We start from the raw sequence: 19,245 nt of genomic DNA on the forward strand, positions 1-19,245 counted from the left end.
TCTGACGGCCAATAATTATACTGTATAGCTGAAAACGAATAGAGGAAGGGGAGGAAGTGAGTGTGTGTGGTGTTTTTAGGGTGTTCAATGAGGAGGAAACGGTCACAACACATTCGCTATGAAACACACACACAGACACACACACTCTTTCTCAGTCACATAGAAGCACACACATCAACCTCTATTCTGCTTGATACGGTTTCAGAGCATCAAGTGCGACTGACAGCTATGATTATCACACTAGAAATAAATAAATGGTGTGATTCCGTGAATATAATGAAAAAAAGACATACATGACAGGCCTTCACTGTCAAATCTATTTTTATGTATTCATGAAAGTAAAGAGGGCCGGCAGATTATGGTTTGGATTTAAACGGTTAGAACAAAGGTGTATGATAACAGCTCCTCAGTTTAGTGCCTCAAACTAGCTTTTTTCTGTGGTGAACATTCAGTTTATGTGTTGTTTCACTGAATGTGGTATTGGCGGCAGGTAAAATTAACAGAAGTAGTCCAGGTGTTTATGTATTGACTAGGAGTTACAAACGCTACCTCAGTCTACCTACACCAGATGGCAAATCATCCAGCCATTATATGCGCACTGACAGCCTGTCATACATGGCTTTGCAACAAGGTGGAATGCTCCTCTTTCTCTCTCTACAACGTTATTTCACCAAGTACAACATGTTCCTGGATCATCATCTTTTTTGTTCCTGGAACAACATTCCAATCTACCAATCAGATTTTGAGGGCCGAGGGCCAAGTTTACAGTTTGTCAAAATCAAGGTGACCCTCTCTACACATGACATGCGAGCAAACATAAAAACTGTATATGCTTTCATTTTTACTCTTTGTTACGACACAAATTTTCCGCTGTAGTTTTGCTAACATTTAAGTGTCTACCTACCATGTGGTAAAATAAAATATTTTCTGGTTAGTCAAAGCTTGTCATTATAAAATAATACATTGTATATATAATAAGCATTCCATGAATAAATAATACATGCATAAAAAATAAACATAATTTAAGTTAATCCATATTAACTATCAAATTTTTATTTATTACATGTATTTCATACCCTCACTGTTCTCTGAAAAATGACTAATTCATGATTGGTCTGATTCAGTATTCTCTAAATCAATAAGACATTACATTCAATAATTAATTTAGGCACAAATCACCTCTGGTTCTCCACAGTCACACTCCTCCCCTTCCTCTACAAAGCCGTTTCCACACTTCTTGCCCCCGACCAGATCCTTCATGTTGGGCATGTTGAACAGGCACATTCCTCCACCCTTCTGGAAATAGTTGTCCAAGTCTTTTTTGCTACAGCGGCTGAAAACTTTTGGAAACGGGTGCCTGCAGACCATTTTAGAAAGGGATATATATCATTTTTGTGCATACAAATGTTGGAAAACAAAAGGTGAACTATTGAAAATAATCAGGGAAACTTCCAATGTACATAAACAACAGTCAGCAATAGACATTGAGGTCAGTGCAGTTCACCAGTATTGGTAATGAATCAAGTAACAGGATTAGAATGAAAGGTTTTGATTTAAAGTGGAGAGATAAGTAGTGAGGTTTTCTGAAATCTTTTTAAACTTGCCTTGGACAAGTCAAAAACACTTTCCTCCTCTAAGTAATCTCCGCTGCTCTTTTTTTCTTACCTTTCCTACTGCAGGGGTATAAGAACCAGTGGGCCACTTAACCCACTTCAGCCCAATCAAGCTTCAAAACAATTTACTCTACTGAAACTACTATCCTTGCCACGCATGATGTGCTTATGCCAGCCAGTTATGATCGCATACTAGCATTATCTTTTTTTTTAAAGCCATTTTATTTTCATGGCTTTTTTGGGGGGTTATGTCTTACTTAGCTCTTACCCAGTGAGCTGGAAACTGCTGCACCTTCAACACTGGGATTCCACAGGGCTCAGTGCTTGGGCCCCTTGCTGTTCTCCATTTATACCAGATCTCTAAGAACATTTCTCCAATTGCACTGCACCACTGATGTGCTGACAAATGACCATATCTTGTTCCTTCCTGTCTCTACAGTGGTTTGCGAAAGTATTCAAACCCTTTCATTTTTTCACATCTTTTTTATGTTACTGCCTAATGTTAAACTGCTTTACATAAAAACAAATGCACTCCATACACCATAATGACAAAGCAAAAAACAGATTTGTGATAACTTTGACATAGACATAGATAATCATAGACCAGGAAACTATAAAGCAGACCAGGAAACTATAAAGCACCCCTGAAAACAGACCGCGTTAGTTTCTATGCCTTCAGCAAGTGCTCTCTGTATACTGTCCTTGTCTATTTATTGTTGTTTATTATATATATATTATGGCGAAACAAGAATTCAAGCGTTGTGTTGTTCCCTGCTATCGTTTAATCATGGTTGGGGACACACATCAGCTTTGTATTGCTTGTTTGGGAGTGGAGCATGCCCAGTCAGTTCTCAAGGGAGCTGACTGTGAGCATTGCGAGAAGCTGTCCTTGAGGACGCTCTGCTCTAGCTGGGCGTTCTTTGAGGAGGACGGTTCAGTTCGTGCTTGCCGAGGTGTGGGTCCCGCTGCTGCCAAGGCACAGCGGCGGCGCACATCTTGGGGTTCGCAGATGGATCCAAAAGAGGGGTTTGAGACGGGCCCCGCCCTATCTCAGACCTTACCTGCTTGATCCAGTGCCTCTGCCCAAGAAGGAGCACGCTCTGGGGTTTCTCCTCCTCGGGTTGAGGCACCAATGCTGCAGCTATCCAGTCCCGTGGAATTGGAGGTTGCTAGTATAGTTTCAGGGGATTATGAGTCTTCGCCAGCTCATACCTCTGGTGATGAGGAGCTTATGGAGGTTTTATCTTGTGCTGTAGCGAAATTAAATATATTGATTGGCCAGCCGATGATTCTGAGAGTGTTATTAAAAAGAGTTTACTAGATGAAAGATTTCTACCATCTAGATTCTAGAACACAGCCTCCACGTCGGGGACTCCCGTTTTTTCCCAATCTCCACACTGAGGTGTCGAGATCGTGGAATAAACTAGCATCATTCAGAGTGTTTAACCCGCAAACATCCAACTATAGTAATGTTTTGGGTATTTCTGATTATGGTTATTAGACGGTGCCTCGGGCGTAAGAGACAATTGCGAGCTATCTCTCCCCCGAGTCAGCGTCATCATTAAAAGCCCCGACGTTACCCACCAGCCTTTAAAATCTACGTCTATGCTGGTGGTTAAAGCGTAATCGGCAGCAGATCAGGCTGCGTCATGCCTGCACACTATGTCTATACTGCAGGCATATCAGGCCGATATGCTGAAGGATATCGATGAACGTGAGGAAGTCAGCGCGGACGTAATTCGAGAATTGCGTCGCGCAACAGAAATGTCTCTCCGGGCCACCAAGGAGATGACCAAATATGTGGGCCAGTCTATGGCAGCACTGGTGGCCACGGAACCTCATCTTTGGTTAAATTTGTCCGATATAAAAAAATAAAGATAGGTCTGTTCTTCTGGAAGCTTCACTTTCGCCTTCAAGTCTGTTCGACGACGCTATCACTTTTGTCGTCGATAGGTTTCAAGAGACAAAAAAGCAATCTGCTGCGTTCCAGAAGTTTCTTCCTCGACTTTTAAATGTCCTCTAGACTGCTCGGTTGGAAAACAATTATTAAATCTGAGCAGTCTCGCCCGGGTACAAGCTCCTCACAGCACAGAGTGCATCAAAAACAGAGCGTCGCCACTTGGGCTCCTCCACAAACGGGGGAACCTGGGTGGCGGTCGCAGTCCAGGCCAGCTAGGGGTAGGCAAGATCTGAGGACTGTCATCTCTAAGAAGGCTTGGGCTAAGAAGTCCTGACGCCAAGGGTGTCAGACTTTTGAGGGTGGTCCCCTCCGGGGAGGGACGATTTCGAGAAATCGTTCTTCCTCTGCGCCCTCTGGGGAGCGATTCTCTGAGGAGAGTCGCAGCGTTGCCACATCGGTTGTTCCCTGCCGGTTCGCCGCTTCAGGGCACCGAGGTGTCAGCGTCCCCATGCGATCCTCCGAGGATGGTCAGTTCGGTTGTTCCCTGCCAGTTTGCCGCTTCAGGGCACCGAATTGACTGTTCAACCAAATCCAGAGGCCAGTCTCTAGAGACTGGTCCCCTTAGTAGAATTTCTGGCAGCGTGGAAACTACTGCCAATATGTCTCAGTGGGTCCTGCATATAAGGGTTACAGAATTCAGTCCGGTTCTCGTCCGCCCAGATTTCAAGGGGTTCTTCCCAGTGGTGGACCCAGAGCAAGCTCTGGTTATGGAGCAAGAAGTACTGATGCTTCTGCAAAAAGGGGCTATAGAAAGGGTTTCTCCTCCCAGCAGAGAGTCAGGGTTTTACAGTCATTACTTCATCGTTCCGAAAAAGGATGGGGGGTTGAATTGGTAGACTTGAAGGACGCGTACTTCCATGTATCTATACATTCTCAACACAGGAAGTTCCTGAGGTTTGCTTTGGGGGCGAAGCATACCAATATCGGGTCCTTCTGTTCGGCCTAAGTTTATCACCCAGCACCATTTGCGTATTAAATTATATCGACGACTGGCTTCTTGTCGACGCGTAACGCTATCGATGGATGCTTCCCTCACAGGCTGGGGGGTGGTCATGAATGGCCGCTCGGCGACAGGTCTCTGGCAGGACCATCAGCTTTCTTGGCATATAAATCGGCTAGAAATGATGCCGGTATTTCGGGCTCACAAGTACTTCCTGCCAGACCTGAGAGGCCACCATGTGCTTGTCCGCACGGACAACACATCGGTGGTCACTTACATCAACCATCAGAGGGGTCTGAGGGCCTGTCACTCAGGGCAGTATACATTCCAGGGTTTCTGAATGTGGGAGCAGATATCCTGTCAAGGCAGGGGCTGAGGCTTGGTGAGTGGAGACTTCACCCCAAGGTGGTGGAGCTCCTATGGGAGAATTATGGTCAAGCTCAGGTCGATCTTTTGCATCATCCGATACAAACCATGGTCCACTATGGTTCTCCCTCACATATCCAGCTCCTCTCGGACTGGACGCGATGGTACAGGTGTTGCCGAGGCTAAACCTATACGCTTTACCCCCGGTATCAATGCTCCCGGTAGTTCTGGAAAGGGTTCGCCAGGAAGGGGCTCATCTATTATTAGTAGCCCCGCACTGGCCGGCCCGAGTGTGGTACTCGGACCTAGTGTCCCTTCTGGACAGCTCTCCTATGGAGATTCCTGTCAGGAGGGACTTGGTGTCCCAAGCAGGGGGCACGATATTTCACCCTCACCCAGAGTTGTGGAAACTGTGGGCTTGGCCTCTGAGGGGGCCCTGCTCATTGAATCCGGTCTCTCGACTGAGGTCATTGAGACCATCCTTCAATTCAGAGATACCTCCACGAGAAAACTATATGCATTGAGATGGAAATTGTACTCTACATGGTGTGGAGTACGTTTTTTAAATCCTGTTAACTGCCCGGTTGGTACAGTGCTCGATTTCCTACAAGGCCGTTTCTCTGCTGGAATTTCTCCTTCCACCTTAAATGTGTACGTAGCGGCTATATCTGCTTATCGCACCCCTCTGGGGGCTACTTCTCTTGGGAGAGATCCTCTTTTTATTCGTTTTCTCCGTGGCACATTGAGGCTGAGGCCTGCACTACACTCCAGAGCACCGGCTTGGGAATTGGCCATTGTACTTGAGGGTCTGGCCTTGGCTGCATTCTAGCCTATTGAAGAGGTTTCAGAGAAGTTCCTTACACTAAAAACTTTATTTCTACTTGCTTTTCCTTCTATCAAGAGAATTGGAGATTTGCAAGCCCTATCGGTGGCTCCTTCATGTCTGAAATTTGCACCGGGTATGGTGAAAGCATATCTACACCCTAGGCCGAGTTACATTCATAAGGTCCCTACTAATGTTGCGGGCCCAATTGTGCAGCAGGCTTTTTGCCCTCCACCTTTTAATACCCCAGATCAGGAAAGTCTCAATCTGTTATGTCCCGTTAGGGCTTTGGATGCCTACGTTCACAGAGCTGCCTTGAGGCGTAGATCAGAGCAGTTATTTGTCTGCTTCGGTTCAACTAAGAAAGGTTCCCCTGCATCGAAACAGATTATGAGCAAGAGGGTAGTTGAGGCTATCTCACTTGCTTATGAAGCGGTCGGACAGCCTTCACTTTTGGCTGTCCGGGCCCATTCTACGAGGAGTATGGCTGCCTCTACGGCTTTAATTTCGTGAGTTTCCCTTCATGACGTTTGTGATGCGGCAGGCTGGTCTTCGCCGCATGCTTTTGTCAAATTCTATGACTTAGACCTCTCCACTCCTGGGGCTAGGTTGTTTGCTTCTTAGTGTGGGCAAAGGACTTCACACAGAATGGGCACTTGTCATTATGGCGTAGTGGGTATGGGGTTCCCACAGCGTAACTACGCAGTGGGAGTTCCCTTGATAGGGAACGTCTTTGGTTACGTATGTAACCTTGGTTCCCTGAGAGGGAACAAAACACTGCGTTGCCTGCCATACTTCCTGCATGCCCTCATCGACTTGCTTCAGGCTTATCAGAAGCTAACGCGGTCTGTTTTTTTAGGGGTGCCTCATAGTTTCCTGGTCTATGACGTCACCCGCCTATGATGTTTTGCTCTTCCATTGGACTGATTATACAGGTGCTTCATGACGCAATCACACAGGGGTGTTCCCACAGCGTAACTACGCAGCGTTTTGTTCCCTCTCAGGGAACTAAGGTTACATACGTAACCAGAGACGTTCTCAGAAAGTATCTCAAGAAGCATCTGTGATATGCATCTATCATCTAAAGAAATTATTTTAGTCTTTATCACAGAAAGGGTGAAAATTGAGAAAATGGTTTCCTAGCAGATTTTCTAAAAGCCTGTTTAGCTGAATTTATCGCAGCAAGCCAAACCGGGCAAAACAACATTGCAACTGTGATTTCAGCCAGCACAGTTTTCTGTGCAATACACTGTACACTACTGTACATTTATTTGATAAAATACTGTAAAAAGTAATATTTTAAAAATGTTTACACTTGAAAATGTTCTAGTTTTAGTTCATATATATATATATATATATATAAATTTAATTTTATCCTGCGATGCAAAGCTGATTTTTCAGCAGCCATTACTCTAGTCTTCAGTGTCACATGATCCTTCAGAAATCATTCTAAATGTGCTGATTTGGTCCTCAAAAACGATTTCTTATTATTATCGATGTTGAAAGCAGTTGTGCTGCAAAAAAATATATCTGCCTAAACTATCACAGACTTTTTTCAAGATAAATAGAAATTTCAAAAAGATTTAAATTGAGCATAAAAAATATTAATGTCTCCAAACTTTTGAATGGTAGTGTACATCAGATGGTCAGTGAGGCGTAAAGGCGTGAAATCTGAAGTGGAGACTAATATAGCTTGACTCATGCTTAGAAACTCATCATTAGCAACTAAGTACATACTTGTACAGTAGCATCTTGTCTATGAATTAATTCAGTAGTGACACAATTAGAAGTTAAAATTATTTGCAAGAGCTCCAGGTGTCACGTTTTCTATGTGTTAGTTCAGTTTTGTGATCTTGTTCACCCCCGTCTTTGTGATTTTGGTTCAGTCCTGTTAGTTTTTCCCGCTCCTCGTTTGTGTTCAGTTTCTTCACCTGTGTTCAGTTAATTATCCCATTAGTCCCAGTTGTAACGGTTATCAGCTGGAGTGCCCTTGAGAGCCAGCTAAGGGCACTCCACATCAGACTATCATTGTTCACTCACAACTACATTTCCCATAATTCACTGCCTGGACTCATCTCTGATTATCACATTCACCTGTGTCTCATTATATTGTTTAGTTCACCCCATATAAGCCTGGTTCACCTCATCATTCCCTGTGAAGTCTTGTACGTTATCCCACTGCATTTCTGAGCGTTTCCCTTGTTTTCTTTGTTCCTGGTTTTTGATCTCTGCCCGTGTCCTGGTTTTCCCATTCCTGCCTCACCCTCTGGATTTGTCTGTTTGTTTGGATTGCCTGCCTGTGTATGACCGTTGCCTGGATTCTGATTACGATTTGGATTAACTTTAATAAACTGCATTTGGATCCTCAAGCTTCTTGTCTCTGAGCAGTTCATAACAGAAGACTTCACCAACATGGATCCAGCAGTTTGTCTCTTCCACCTTCGCCAAGGTAACCGTTCCATTGAGGATTTTATCAATGAGTTTTGTGAGCTTAGCCATGGGGTGAACTTTAAAGATTCTGTCTTAAAGGACATTTTTCGCCATGGACTTAATGAGCTTCTTAACTACCTCATGCCTGACAATACCCCTCACTACACTCTAGCTCAATATCTTGACATTGCCATTCGGTTAAGCTCTGCCCTTCACAACATGCCAGAACTTCCAGCCATCTCCACCACGCCTACCATCAAACCAGCCACCGGATCGGTATATGGACGTCCTGGACTGATTTCCAGCATAGCCGATTCCCTGCTGATATCAGCGCGTGCTGCCGGGAAGGCCATAGTCCAGCCAGAGACCGTCCAGCCAGAGACCGTCCAGCCAGAGACCGTCCAGCCAGAGACCGTCCAGCCAGAGACCGTCCAGCCAGAGACCGTCCAGCCAGAGACCGTCCAGCCAGAGACCGTCCAGCCAGAGACCGTCCAGCCAGAGACCGTCCAGCCAGAGCTTCACGTCAACCACGTCAAGCCAGAGCCGAGGCCCTCTTCGCCGCTGGTCCTGCCCAGCTCAAGGCCCTCTTCGCCGCTGGTCCTGCCCAGCGCTCAGTCCTCTTCGCCGCTGGTCCTGCCCAGCTCAAGGCCCTCTTCGCCGCTGGTCCTGGCCAACGCTCAGTCTTCTTCGCCACTGGTCCTGCCCAGCGCTCAGTCTTCTTCGCCGCTGGTCCTGCCCAGCGCTCAGTCCTCTTCGCCGCTGGTCCCATCCAGCCCAGAGCCCTCGCCGCTGGTCCCGTCCAGCCCAGAGCCTTCGCCGCTGGCCCCGTCCAGCCCAAAAACCTCGCCCCTGGCCCCGTCCAGCACAGAGCCCTCGCCGCTGGCCCTGTCCAGCACAGAGCCCTCGCCGCTGGCCCCGTCCAGCACAGAGACTGTTCAAGTCACGTCTGCCGATCCAGAGACTGTTCAAGTCACGTCTGCCGATCCAGAGACTGTTCAAGTCACGTCTGCCGATCCAGAGACTGTTCAAGTCACGTCTGCCGATCCAGAGACTGTTCAAGTCACGTCTGCCGATCCAGAGACTGTTCAAGTCACGTCTGCCGATCCAGAGACTGTACAAGTCACGTCTGCCGATCCAGAGACTGTTCACATCACTTCCCCCGAGCCAGTGTCTACGGACAAGATGGCCGCCTCCGAGCCAGTGTCTACGGACAAGATGGCCGAACCAGAGACTGTTCACATCACTTCTGCTGATCCAGAGACTGTTCACGTCACTTCCTCCGAGCCAGTGTCTACGGACAAGATGGCCGAACCAGAGACTGTTCACATCACTTCTGCTGATCCAGAAACTGTTCACATCACTACCTCCGAGCCAGTGTCTACGGACAAGATGGCCGCTTCCGAACCAGTGTCTACGGACAAGATGGCCGCCTCCGAGCCAGAGTCTGTTCCTGTTCCCGAGCCAGTGTGTGTGTTATCTGTTCCGGAGCCAGTGTGGGTGTTGTCTGTTCCGGAGCCCCCAGTGTGTGTGTTGTCTGTTCCCGAGCCAGAGCCAGTGTGTGTGTTGCCTGTTCCTGAGCCAGTGTCTGTTCCCGAGCCGGGTTCTGTTCCTGTGCCGTGGCCGCCCGAGGGCTCTTCACCGCCCTGGCCGCCCGATGGGTCGTCTGCTTCGCCCTGGCCGCCCGATGGGTCGTCTGCTTCGCCCTGGCCGCCTGATGGGTCGTCTGCTTCGCCCTGGCCGCCCGAACTGCCTGCTCCACCCTGGTCGTCTGCACAGCCAGCTCCACCCTGGTCGCCTGCACATCCTGCTCCACCCTGGCCTTCCGTCCTGCCGCAGTCTCCAGGCCCTCTTCCGCTCCACGGGCCTGGCCCTCCATCCCACCCCCGGGTCCGCCTCCGCTCCACCTCCCTCCTGGAGAATTTTAGGAGCATCTGGAAGCTGCTCCTTTGAGGGGGGGCTATGTAACGGTTATCAGCTGGAGTGCCCTTGAGAGCCAGCTAAGGGCACTCCACATCAGACTATCATTGTTCACTCACAACTACATTTCCCATAATTCACTGCCTGGACTCATCTCTGATTATCACATTCACCTGTGTCTCATTATATTGTTTAGTTCACCCCATATAAGCCTGGTTCACCTCATCATTCCCTGTGAAGTCTTGTACGTTATCCCACTGCATTTCTGAGCGTTTCCCTTGTTTTCTTTGTTCCTGGTTTTTGATCTCTGCCCGTGTCCTGGTTTTCCCATTCCTGCCTCACCCTCTGGATTTGTCTGTTTGTTTGGATTGCCTGCCTGTGTATGACCGTTGCCTGGATTCTGATTACGATTTGGATTAACTTTAATAAACTGCATTTGGATCCTCAAGCTTCTTGTCTCTGAGCAGTTCATAACACCAGTTCTTTTAGGGGGCTTTCACACTGGCAGTTTAGTTCGGAACGGGGCACGGTTCGCATGAAAAATCGCTAATGTGAACCCTGTCATGGGACCCGGGTGCGCACTGGGGTACCGAACCCGAGACTACCTGGAGGAGGTGGTCTGAGTTCGGTTGCTCCCGAACCGTGCTGCGATTCGCGTGTATGTGAAAACTACACGGACTCGGGTGCGCACTTGTTCAGGAAGTAAAGTATCCTGCGCATGCGTTTTAGTCGATTATGATGTATTTAGTTAAATAAAACACACGTAAGGGATGAAGATTTACCCTGGATACGAGCAAGAGTGAGTCTGCAGTGTATTCGCGCATAGTGCGTGCAATCAGGGCAACAAATTAATGGAAATCCACTGTCTCCTCAAAAGAGTCCATTTGCAAGCAGCGGAAAAAACAGCTTATGCGAAACACACACACACACACACAGTTAACCTGGGTTGTTTACTCAGCTATGAATAATTGCACCAAATTAATAAAAAACACAATATATTGACCCGCGTCGTGTTTTCTATCATGCGCCGTGCACGTTTGCAATGACGTAAGATGCACGCAAACGCACCAGAGTTCGATAGAATCAAGTTGAGTGTGAAACCAGACCAACGCTGCGGGGGGCGCCGGGAACAAACGCGCTCGGGCTCGGACCGCAGCAAACGAGCCCAGTGGAAAAGCCCCCTTAAGCCCTGTGTTTTCCCTCAGTGTTTGTTGGTCGTTGTCGATGTAAGGTTGTGTGTTTTTGAAGTCCTGGAGTTTCCTTTGTTTCTGTATGTTCCTGTAAGTTTAGTTTGTAAATAAATCAACTATACTTCAGTTCCCGTGTCCTCGTCTTCGGCATCCTGCAACAACCCTGACAGAACGACCAACCCATTAAAAAAAAGATGAGCCGAAGGAGGAAGAACAAGAAGGTGAGCCCCATGGAAATACCAATCCTCTTCCAGAAGGAGCTCTCTCTTGAGGAGTGTGCGAGGCGTTACCTAGACCTCTATGATGACATGACTCAGGATGAAGAGGAACTGAAACAGAGTTTCTGGGGTGGTCTGAGAGACCCGCTAGCCGAGATAATTCTGGTAAAGGACCTAAAAATGTCCTTCTTGGAGTTTGTGGATCACACGCTGTGGGCGTGTGGATCCAACTACCTCGTAGAAGATCTCCCACTCCAGCCAGCTCCAAGCCCGCCAGCGCCTGAGCCCATCGCCTGCTCGCCAGCGCCTGAGCCCATCGCCTGCTCGCCAGCGCCTGAGCCCATCGCCTGCTCGCCAGCGCCTGAGCCCATCGCCTGCCCGCCAGCGCCTGAGCCCATCACCTGCCCGCCCGCAGATTGTGATGTCTGCGGCGATTCTGTGTGTCGGCTACACGGACATCAGCTCTAGCCCATGAGTCCAGTTCCGAGTCCCATGATGTGCTGGCCCCGTCCAGTTCCGAGTCCCATGATGTGCCGGCCCCGTCCAGTTCCGAGTCCCATGATGTGCCGGCCCCGTCCAGTTCCGAGTCCCATGATGTGCCGGCCCCTTCCAGTTCCGAGTCCCATGATGTGCCGGCCCCGTCCAGTTCCGAGTCCCATGATGTGCCGGCCCCGTCCAGTTCCGAGTCCCATGATGTGCCGGCCCCGTCCAGTTCCGAGTCCCATGATGTGCCGGCCCCGTCCAGTTCCGAGTCCCATGATGTGCCGGCCCCGTCCAGTTCCGAGTCCCATGATGTGCCGGCCCCGTCCTGTTCCGAGTCCCATGATGTGCCGGCCCCGTCCAGTTCCGAGTCCCATGATGTGCCGGCCCCGTCCAGTTCCGAGTCCCATGATGTGCCGGCCCCGTCCAGTTCCGAGTCCCATGATGTGCCGGCCCCGTCCAGTTCCGAGTCCCATGATGTGCCGGCCCCGTCCAGTTCCGAGTCCCATGATGTGCCGGCCCCGTCCAGTTCCGAGTCCCATGATGTGCCGGCCCCGTCCAGTTCCGAGTCCCATGATGTGCCGGCCCGTCCAGTTCCGAGTCCCATGATGTGCCGGCCCCGTCCAGTTCCGAGTCCCATGATGTGCCGGCCCCGTCCAGTTCCGAGTCCCATGATGTGCCGGCCCCGTCCAGTTCCGAGTCCCATGATGTGCCGGCCCCGTCCAGTTCCGAGTCCCATGATGTGCCGGCCCCGTCCAGTCCTGCGCCGGAGCCCGTTGATCCTGCGCCAGAGCCCACTGATCCTGCACCAGAGCCCACTGATCCTGCACCAGAGCCCACTGATCCTGTGCCAGTCCTGTCCAGCCCAGAGTTTCCTTGGCCACTGATCCCGCTTAGTTCAAGACCCTCTTTGCTGCTGGACCCCTACTTTCCTGTCAATTTCCCCATTCAAATTTTAGGGGGGGGGCGCAGTATACCTGCTAGGGGGACTGCGGAGGTCTCTCCGACGAGGTTCCCAGTACCACCATGGCCACCTGAAAAAACATCTCCACCATGGCCGCCCGAAGGGTCCTCACCGCCATGGCCGCCCGAAGGGTCCTCACCGCAATGGACGCCCGAGGGTCCGACAGCTCCGCCCTGGACGCCCGAGGGTCCGACAGCTCCGCCCTGGACGCCCGAGGGTCCGACAGCTCCGCCCTGGACGCCCGAGGGTCCGACAGCTCCGCCCTGGACGCCCACAGCCGGGTCCGACAGCTCCACCCTGGCCACGCCCACAGCCGGGTCCGACAGCTCCGCACTGGCCACGCCCACAGCCGGGTCCGACAGCTCCGCCCTGGCCACGCCCACAGCCGGGTCCGCCCTGGCCACGCCCACAGCCGGGTCCGCCCTGGTCACGCCCACAGCCGGGTCCGCCCTGGCCACGCCCACAGCCGGGTCCGCCCTGGCCACGCCCACAGCCTGCTCCGCCCTGGCCACGCCCACAGCCTGCTCCGCCCTGGCCACGCCCACAGCCTGCTCCGCCCTGGCCACGCCCACAGCCTGTTCCACCCCGGTTCCCCGAGCTACCAGCTCCGCCCTGGAGGCTTCCCGTCCCTGCACCACCATGCCCTCGTCAGCCTCAAGGGCGCCCACCCTCCTACCCCTTTGGATGTTATACGGCGCGAGGATGCGCCTTCGGGGAGGGGGAGGTTCTGTCACGTTTTCTATGTGTTATTAGTTCAGTTTTGTGATCTTGTTCACCCCCGTCTTTTGTGATTTTGGTTCAGTCCTGTTAGTTTTTCCCGCTCCTCGTTTGTGTTCAGTTTCTTCACCTGTGTTCATTTAATTATCCCATTAGTCCCAGTTCTTTTAAGCCCTGTGTTTTCCCTCAGTGTTTGTTGGTCGTCGATGTAAGGTTGTGTTTTTGAAGTCCTGGAGTTTCCTTTGTTTCTGTATGTTCCAGTAAGTTTAGTTTGTAAATAAATCAACTATACTTCAGTTCCCGTGTCCTCGTCTTCGGCATCCTGCAACAACCCTGACACCAGGGTTATTTGTATAATTAGCATGTTTTCTGTAATTACAGTACCATGATTTGTGATCTGCATTATAGGTTATTTATAAAAGAAAGCATCTGCTAAAGGCATCAATATAAAGCAAATGTATAAGAGTTTCAGTCTTTACCCTGTAGCTGCTGCCATTACACATCCGCCCTGCTCAGCAGTGGCTTCCACGCAACAGCCCTCATGGTCGTGACTCATGCCGAAGTTATGGCCGATCTCATGTGCCATGGTCGCAGCCGCCCCAATGGACAATTCAGAATGGTCCTGGAAGAAAAGATAATTTCATTTACCAGCTATAACAAACATCACAATAAATGAAGTAGCAGTTAAAGCACTGGTTTAAGAGTCTGTCTAAAATGATGAATTCATATTCAGGATTAGAGTATTTGCCATTCTGACTGCCATGCAATAGATTAATTGTATTTTATTCTTTAAATTGGACATAAAGGCTATTTGTAGCCCACAGGCTTCTATCATTGCTGTGCCACAGTAGGTAAATGGCAGTAGAAGCCCAGAGGACATCTCTGATCTCAAAAGGCTACTTTGTTATGTTACAATAATGCCATAAATTGTAAAGAATGTTGTTTTTTTGACCTGCAGGTGGTAATTTAAGTACAATGGATAAGGGCAAACAGAATAGCCTTTCTTTTATCTTCATACCATAACACAAACATAAATGCACACACATATTCCAAGAAAAAGCAGGCACAAACAGATGTCTCTGCAAAGGGTATGCAGTGTTGAATTTTTCAGACGGTACTGATCATATCTCCACCATAACAAAAACGGTGAAACATGACATGCAGTTGTATTACAAATGATTTTCTATATCCAATTTTTTTCCCCAGGAACCACATTGTCCTTGTCATACTGGTTCAAAAGACTTTGAGGAACGTGCAGGAGCCCGCTTAAGGGATGCTTTCCCAAACCCTAGTCATGAACAAGACCACACATGAATTCCAACAGTGAGTCTATACTCACACACTGTAAAAAAAAAAAAAGAAGGTTTTTTCCAGACAAAAAAAATCTGTTAATTTGTTTCAAATGTCTTGGTTACTATTGTAACCTCCATTTCCAGATGGAGAGAACGAGGCATTGTGTTGAAGTTCTGAAGTGGGAGTACGCAGTGGGAGTACGCAGGTTTACCATCAGGGAAACTGTACTGTGGAAAATACATTATATGGGATTGCCATCAGGGAATCACTACATATGTAGCACCTAGCCCAAGTACACGGCCTGACCTGAAAGGGCATACTGGGCCTGGCGTCAAATTCCTCTGCTGAATTTGAAAGCTGTAGGGTGCTGTAGGGAAATAACACGTCTAGGGTTCGCCAACTCGGGGAACTCACATGGACAAAAAAGCACATGTTATCAGCATCTCAGAGAGGGGAAAGGCGCTTTGTACAAGTGGAATACCCAGCCAGTTACCTGCGACTTACCTGTTTGTACCTAATAACACACAGTAACAAACTTGCTAAACCCGGATATAATAAAATCTTGCAAAGATATTGGTTGTAGCCCAGCCCGCTGGACTTCAGATGTCTGTTAGAGAGGCGCTGTTCGCTAGGGCCCAGGAGGATCCAACACTTCTTGTGGAGTGTGCTCACACTGCTCAGACCCACAGCAGGATTGGGTCTGGTATGGCAAGGCAATGGCATTCACTATCCAGTGGACTATCCTCTGTTTGTCCTCCTGCTGTACCATCAAACAAACAAAGAGCTGCTCTGAGCATCTAACATAACTGGACACAGCAACAACAAGGCTGGGTATGCCTTATCCAGAGACAGCGCTTGCAAGTTCATCACTTGGTCCGTTAGAAAGGTAGTGGGAACTTTGGGCACGTAGCCCAGGTGGGGTCTCAGGATTACATCAGAATATACCAGAGTGAAGTCTAGGCACGTTTCACTGACAGAGAATGCATGCAGGTTCTCAACCCTTTTGATTGAAGTGAGCATGGTCAGGAGGGCTATCTTCAATGAGAGGGTATTTAACCCAGTTGACTCTAGGGGCTTAACAGAGGCTGTAGGCCCAGCAAGCCTACAGAGAGGTACCAGGAGGGAATAAGGGGAGGTAACCTGGATTTTTACAAAGGTCTATGAACCAATCCAATAACCAGGCTTAAGGCTGCTTATCATCAGTGTGGAGCCAGTCTCTGGCTACAGGACACTAAGGCAGTATCGCCTTTTTCCTTGGAGGACTTAACCTCCTGGCACCTCTTGAGGAACCTGATAAGCATGCGTTATTAAGGATTTTAAGCCTTTGAATCCTATTTGGGGTACTCAGCGCTGTTTGGCGAGCAGGTGACTCCAATGGGGAAGGACTTTGGCGGCGGACAGACAGGGTGTGGGACCTGGGCGGCCTGCTCTTTAGCAATATTTTATCACCTTTGTCTGTTTGTTTGTTTGTTTTTTATAGCTGATGCTGGAGGAAAATCCTCCACAAAATCTCCTTGCAAGATGAGGCGTTGCAAAAGCGCCCTTTCTCAGCATCCTTCTTCTGCAAAGAAAAGTGGACATCACTGGACCAAATGCCTGTGCTGTGACCTTCGATGCCCCTAGGGCGAAATCGGTCACCGAACTCAGTTATTGCATGAGCGCTGGGGTAGGGACTTACCTTGTGCATGTCCATGGCATGCAAGGCAGAGGCGGCCTGTCCAGCAGCGCTGTAGGCACTTGCCGTCATAAATTATGTGAACTTACATGCTTTGGACGGGAGTCTTAGATGGTTCTTCCAGGTGGTGGTGTCTTGTGGCCACAGGAGCACCGTAATCACCCACTCAACCAGGTAACGTTGGGAGTAATCCCTGGCTGACCCACCGTTGAGGGTAGTGAGGGCGGACGAACCTGCAAATTCTGTGCATCCACCTGTTGGTGGGGCCCAGGTTAGTCTTCCAAGTCAGAAGGCAAATACCCTTTAATTCTGCAATTGACAACTCATCCTCATCTTGAGAACTTAGGTTCGCCCACAGGGGAGCCGCTTAACTCATCCATGAACTCAACCGGGAGAGACAGTTGTGCTGAAGAATGGAAAGTCTGTAGGGACTCAACCGCTTGAAATGCTTCCACTGGTACCCTCAGGTCAGATCGCCCTCAGCGCTTGCAGCCAAGGCCTTGTGCATAGTTGCAGATGGACCAAGACTGGCAGTAACCAAGGTGACTTTGTGCTTAATAGGAAAAGTGACCGCAATGTTCCCATGGCCACGTTCTTGCAATGAGAGCATGTACTATCCACAAAACCAGCTTAGCATGGGCATGGCCTAAACTGCAGTGATCGTGGCCATTTGATGAAACGGCCTGTTGTCGACCACATCCAGAAATACACAGAAAATATTGTTAGAGAATATTCTATATTGGAAAATTGCCCAGGGGAACTCACTTGGACTTATCTGGATGGGAGTGAGAACCGTTGTAATGTAAGTTACATTACTGTAATGGTTTGATGTTATTTTACTGCAAAATAATGTCACATTTATGGTTTTTGTGTTACATTTCCTGTTTTTTTTACTAAATGTTCTTTGTATTATTTTAGTGTCATTTGTGTTACTGTTCTTTTGTCTTTGTGTGAACGACCATGTGCACTGTCTATAAACAAGTATTGGCCATGTTTTATGGACTTATAACTGTCAGGATAGAGACCAGGAAATCGAAGGTAAGTGATTCACATACAGCTTTATTTACAGGTGCCAATAGTGCAAGGTGAGTATACGGTGATTTCAGGTGCAGATAAATTGAAGAACACTCGATGCACGGAGAGCAACAGGTAATCCAGATAATTTCAAGAGTAGGATAATCACTCAGTCTCAGTTCGCTAATCCTTCCTCTCTTCTCTCCTTTAGGTATGATCGGGGTAACTGTATCGACTCGCGAACATGGAAGCTCATGAGAGAACAGGATCTCCGGAATCGGATGGGAGATCTGGAGATAGCAGAATAATATCACAAAGGTTAGTTTGAGTCAGGTAAGTAGACAGAATTCTCAGGCAGCTCAGAGATCACAAGGTTTTCAGGATATGGGAAGAACGGTCAGTTCCTGTTGGAGGCTTGACAAAGACTGAAATCACAGTGAGAGTTTTAAGAGCTGGCTGATGAGGTAATTGATGATGGACAGGTGTGTGTGATTAATATTCTGGAGAGAGTGATGTTTGAGTGGTGGACTGAAACAAGCTTGATTGATCCCTGACAATAACAAACTCTGTGGCTTTTCATCATATGTCTTTTATTTTACCACCTGTATTATTACAGTGATAATCAGTACATTTTAAGGAACAAAACCGATATTGGTAATCCAAGTACATTGGCATATAAACATTATGTAACTTAATAAACTTTTTAAGTATATGTAAGAACGGGCGTGGCCATTTGTAAAGTTAATGTGTCTGGCTTCCGGTGTCATTCGCTTCCACTTATTTTCAGCTGTACAAAACAGCTTGTTATGCTGCTTGATTTTGCAATCACATGTTTCTTATCATTTTATTTTAATGTATTGTCATAATTATAAACTCACTGGTTTGTAATGCAAATAGTTTTGACATTTACTGCAGTTTGTTATTCTTCTATTTATTTACCTATTTTGGTGTCTGTCAGGAGTTAATAAGAAAAACACACGAGACAGGAATAGCGAACTTCATCCATCTCCTTTACTCTTTCACTTCCGTTCTCTCCCACACGTTACGTTACGTAATTACACAACACTTTAAAATAATGGTCAAAAATACAATGTTACTCATGAACACAACATTTTACCCTTTTTTAATGAACAATAGTACATCAGAGTTACATCAACAATGCAGACACATCAGATTTAAGTAACATAGTCCTTTAACCAACTATGCTTCCGAACATCACGTTTAGGTCTAGTGGTATGAGTGTGTGTGTAGCGAGCAGTGTTCTCAGCCGGAGTTGTTGGTGTGCATTGAAAGCAGTAAGATGGGGTGCATTTTTCTAAGAAGGTATGTACCCAACTTAAGTTATTTGGCAACCGTGATCAGATCAGTACACCTTCTGTGTTCCTTAGGAACATGCAAGGAATTTCATAGTTGCTCAAAGGAGTGCAAGCACCCCACAACCCGCTTAGCATAAGTGTACTTTTTCATTTTGTGTTGCAACCACGTAACCCTTTGGTGAACAGTCACGTCAGTTGGTGGGTGCATAGGTAAAGATGGCAAAATAGACAGCCATGTGTGAAGTACCAGTTGCAGTGTGTGGAGTGGCACGTTACACCTGCAATAAGTCAGTTACCACAGGTTTCCATGACTTATGTTGCTGAATGGC

General features: G+C 48.2%; 1 protein-coding gene across 1 annotated transcript in view; it reads right to left on the bottom strand.

Moving 5' to 3' along the window:
* adam19a (ADAM metallopeptidase domain 19a) overlaps positions 1-19,245 on the bottom strand; it is a 151,976-nt gene that overhangs the window by 31,343 nt on the left and 101,388 nt on the right. Inside the window, exons 11-12 of the mRNA XM_077229548.1 lie at positions 14,098-14,240; positions 1,180-1,357 (exon numbers count right to left, since the gene is read on the bottom strand). Coding sequence (XP_077085663.1) covers positions 1,180-1,357; positions 14,098-14,240 — 321 coding nt within the window. The remainder of the gene's footprint in view (positions 1-1,179; positions 1,358-14,097; positions 14,241-19,245) is intronic.

Source organism: Siphateles boraxobius, unplaced genomic scaffold (assembly GCF_051911475.1).
Source record: "Siphateles boraxobius isolate OS27281-9 unplaced genomic scaffold, OSU_SipBor_1 130, whole genome shotgun sequence".
Classification (NCBI taxonomy): Eukaryota; Metazoa; Chordata; class Actinopteri; order Cypriniformes; family Leuciscidae; genus Siphateles; species Siphateles boraxobius.